The 3,913-nt window shown below is 61.2% G+C and overlaps 1 protein-coding gene across 1 annotated transcript in view; it reads right to left on the reverse strand.

The window, feature by feature from the left end:
* Positions 1 to 431: 431 nt before the first annotated feature.
* VAX1 (ventral anterior homeobox 1) overlaps positions 432 to 3,913 on the reverse strand; it is a 4,890-nt gene continuing 1,408 nt past the window's right edge. Inside the window, exons 2-3 of the mRNA XM_056495212.1 lie at positions 3,147 to 3,334; positions 432 to 965 (exon numbers count right to left, since the gene is read on the reverse strand). Of these exons, the coding sequence (XP_056351187.1) occupies positions 432 to 965; positions 3,147 to 3,334 (722 nt within the window). The remainder of the gene's footprint in view (positions 966 to 3,146; positions 3,335 to 3,913) is intronic.

The raw sequence follows: 3,913 nt of genomic DNA on the forward strand, positions 1-3,913 counted from the left end.
AATACACCCCAAAACGGGCATCACCTGGCAGCTCCATCCTCCTCTCTCCGAAACCCCTACAGCCGATGGAGGGGCCCCGGCCGCCGACCCTCTGCGTCCCTTCCCAAACGAACCGAGAGCGCGACCGCCCCTCCCGCACGGACGGACGGACAGACGGACCGCGGGCAGGGGGAGCGCACCGGGAGGCGCCCGCAGCCCCTCGCCGTGCCCCGATGCCCGGTCCCGGCCCCGGTCCCGGTCGCAGCCGCCTCGCCTCTCCCCGCGGGCACCGGGCCCGCTCGGCCCGGCCCCGCTCCGCCCCGGCCCGCGGAGGAGCCGCGCCGCGGGGCTCGGGGGCGGCGGGGAGCGGGGCGGCGGCTGCCGGCGCCCGTCCCATAAATACCGCCACAAATAGAGACTATAAATATAAATAGGGGGGAAGGTACTTAGAGTCAGTCCAGTGCTTTTTTCTCAGCGCTCTCTTTATTGTTGGTCCGGGAGTAGGGCTCGAAGGCGGACGAGCTCAGGTAGCGGGCCGACAGTTCCTGCAAGTTGCCCGCCAGCGAGCCGGCCACGGCCAGGGGCGCGGAGGAGAGGCGGCCGGCCACCGAGCCCAGCAGCGCGGGCACCGGCAGCCCGAAGAGCCCGTGGCCCGCGGCCCCGTGCAGCGCGGCGGGCGGGGGCGGCGCGGCCGCTCCGCTGGCGGCCGGAGGGTGCGGGGAGCCGCCGCCGCCGCCCGGAGCCGCCGCCGCGCTGCCGCCGCCCGCCGCCGCCAGGCCGGGCCCGCGCAGCGCCGAGCCCAGCGCGCCCGTGGCGCAGGGCGGCAGCAGCCCCGGCAGCCCCGGCGGCGACAGCAGCCGGCCTTGCTCCAGCAGCCGCAGCACGCTGCAGGTGGCGGCCGTCTCGGACACCACGGACCGCAGCTCCGAGTCCTTGCCCTGGTCCTTCTTCTGCTTGGTGCGCCGGTTCTGGAACCAGACCTTGACCTGCGGGCCGGGGAGAGAGGCAGGGTCAGCGGGGCGGGAGGTGCCCCGGGACGGCGGGGGGCCCGCGGACGCTGGGGAGCGGGGAGCGATTCCAAATCGCACAAAGCGACACTCACAGAACACAACACAGCCCCCCGCACCCCCTGTCTGTTCCCTGGTTCGGGGTGATCCTCGGGCCATTCGTTCTGCATCTTTAACCAGACCTCTCACTTCGTCCTAGTTCACTACGGGCCGGAATTCTCTGCGAGACGGAGCCAGCCCTTTGCCCATCGCTTTATTCTAAGCCGGCTCAGCCGGAGCCCCGGGCACAGCGCGGTTCCAGCAGCCGCTCCGACTGCCCTTCCTGGGGGTAACAGCAGCAACGAGCTTCTTTCCCCGTGTTCCAAACTGGACACTCTCTCTCTACCCCCAAATAATTTTAAATAATATTCAACTTTAAAGAGGAATACTGGAAGTCACTCAAAAATCAACGAACAAAACCAAAACACAACAGAACCCACTCCTGGCAAGTTCTGTAACCTACGAGCTGTTGAACTTGTCATTCCTATCCGGCAAGGAAATAAAAAAAGCTAATTAACGTGTCGGAAATTTACTGTTACATGATGTTTTGTGGAAATATGAAACCGGCTTTAAGGAGTTTGGACTTTTTGGATGCTTCCCCGCGCTCTCACACAGTTTTAGGCCTTCTGTCGGTCCCCGGCCTTTCTGCCCTGGAGGATGGAGGGGCGATTCTCCTCCTCGGATATACAAGGACTCAAAATACGCCCAAAGTTCAGCCCCATCCCCGGATCTCTCACACCCAGGGAAGCTCAGGCCGCAGGTGCCCGTCTCTCCCTGCGGGTTTGAGCGCCTGTATCCCGCTCGGCCTCCCCTCACTTCTCCCCGGCCGCAGCAGCGAGATCTCCTCGCAGCCGGGCACACCGAGCCTGGCGGGGCCGGAGCGGATCCCTGCAGCCTGGGGCAGCTGCTCCGGGCCCGGCAGGAGTTTGGCTTCGCGGCCAAGCTCCCTCCGATGCCCTCGGTCCGGGGCACAGCCCAGTACGGGGACACGAGGGACCCTCTTGGGCAGCAGCTCCCCTTCCCTAGGCACACGCAGTTAGGGACACACACACTAGGGACACGCACATTAGGGACACACACTGTTAGGGACACATACATTAGGGACACACACTGCTAGGGACACACGCTGTTAGGGACACACACATTAGGGACACACACATTAGGGACACACACATTAGGGACACATGCTGCTAGGGACACACACGCTAGGGACACACACATTAGGGACACACATATTAGGGACATGCATACTAGGGACACACACATTAGGGACATACACTGTTGGGGACACACACATTTGGGGCACACACATTTGGGACACATGCTGCTAGGGACACACACTGCTAGGGACACACACATTAGGGACACACACATTTGGGACACACACTGTTAGGGGCACACACATTTGGGACACACACACTAGGGACACACACATTAGGGACACACACACTAGGGACACACACACTAGGGACACACGCGCTAGGTACACACACATTAGGGACACACACATTTGGGATGCTAGGGACACATACTAGGGACACACATTGGGGACACACACATTTGGGACACACACATTTGGGACACATGCTGCTAGGGACACACACTGCTAGGGACACACACATTAGGGACACACACATTAGGGACACACGCTAGGGACACACACATTAGGGACACACACATTTGGGACACACACTGTTGGGGACACACACATTTGGGACACACACATTAGGGACACACACATTTGGGACACACACTGCTAGGGACACACACATTAGGGACACACACTGCTAGGGACACACACGCTAGGGACACACACTGCTAGGGACACACACTGCTAGGGACACACGCAGTTAGGGACACACTCTATTAGGGGTCCCTCGCCAGGATGCCTCAGCCACGAGCCCCTCAGCTCCATCCCACCGGCGGGATGCGTTCCCCCGTGCCCGGACACGCGTGGGCACCTCGGGGCTGCCTCGCCCCTCGCCCCCGCTGTGGCGCAGGGCCGTGTCCTTGGGCCTGCAGGAGATGCCCGGCCGGGAAGGGGATCCCGCGGAGCAGGGCAGGGCAGGGCAGGGCAGGGCAAGGCAGGGCAGCCGCGGCTCCCCGTCCTTGGGGCGCTACCTGAGTCTCGGAGAGATTGAGCTGGCGGGCCAGCTCGGTGCGCTCCCGCCCCACGACGTACTGGCAGCGCTGGAACTCCATCTCCAGGCGGTACAGCTGCTCGGCCGTGAAGGAGGTGCGGGTCCGCTTGGGACGGTCCAGATCAAGCCCCTTAGGCAGAATAATCTCTCGGATTGAACCTTTGGCATCTGGCAAAAAAAGGCGCAGTCAGCTTCATACCTAGGCAGCCCTCCTCTGCTTTTTCCTCCCTTTTTATGCCTTCTAATTTTTCCAAGGGAAAGCGCAGCTCCCAGCGCCTTCAGGACTGAGATACGAGTCGGGATGGAGCAGGGTCCCTGCGACTGAGACACTGCACCCGGCCACTTCACCCAAGGAAGGAAAAAACCCACAACAGAGAAGGAAGGAGGGGGCGATGGGGGCACAGGGCTCTATAATTAATCCTCTCAGCCCATTTAAAAATTATTTTGGATATATGCACTCACAGTACCACCCTGCGGCATCACCCACGGCCCCTCTGGGAAGCTGGGGAGAGAGAGATCCTCCAGGCCAGGCTTTGTGCCCGGAGTGCAGGGCTACTCTTTGTTCCCCTTGGGCTCCGAGTCAGGACTTTCTGGTAGCCACTGTATACATCCCGTCTGCCCCAAAATATAAACCCTTCTTATTATTGTTTTAATAACAAGTTTCTCGTGCTAAAAAAAAAAAAAAAAAAAAAAAAAAAAAAAAAAAAAAAGCTTTCCGGGCAGAGGCAGCGCTGGCCCGACCTGGCT

Source organism: Oenanthe melanoleuca, chromosome 6 (genome assembly GCF_029582105.1).
Source record: "Oenanthe melanoleuca isolate GR-GAL-2019-014 chromosome 6, OMel1.0, whole genome shotgun sequence".
Lineage (NCBI taxonomy): Eukaryota > Metazoa > Chordata > Aves > Passeriformes > Muscicapidae > Oenanthe > Oenanthe melanoleuca.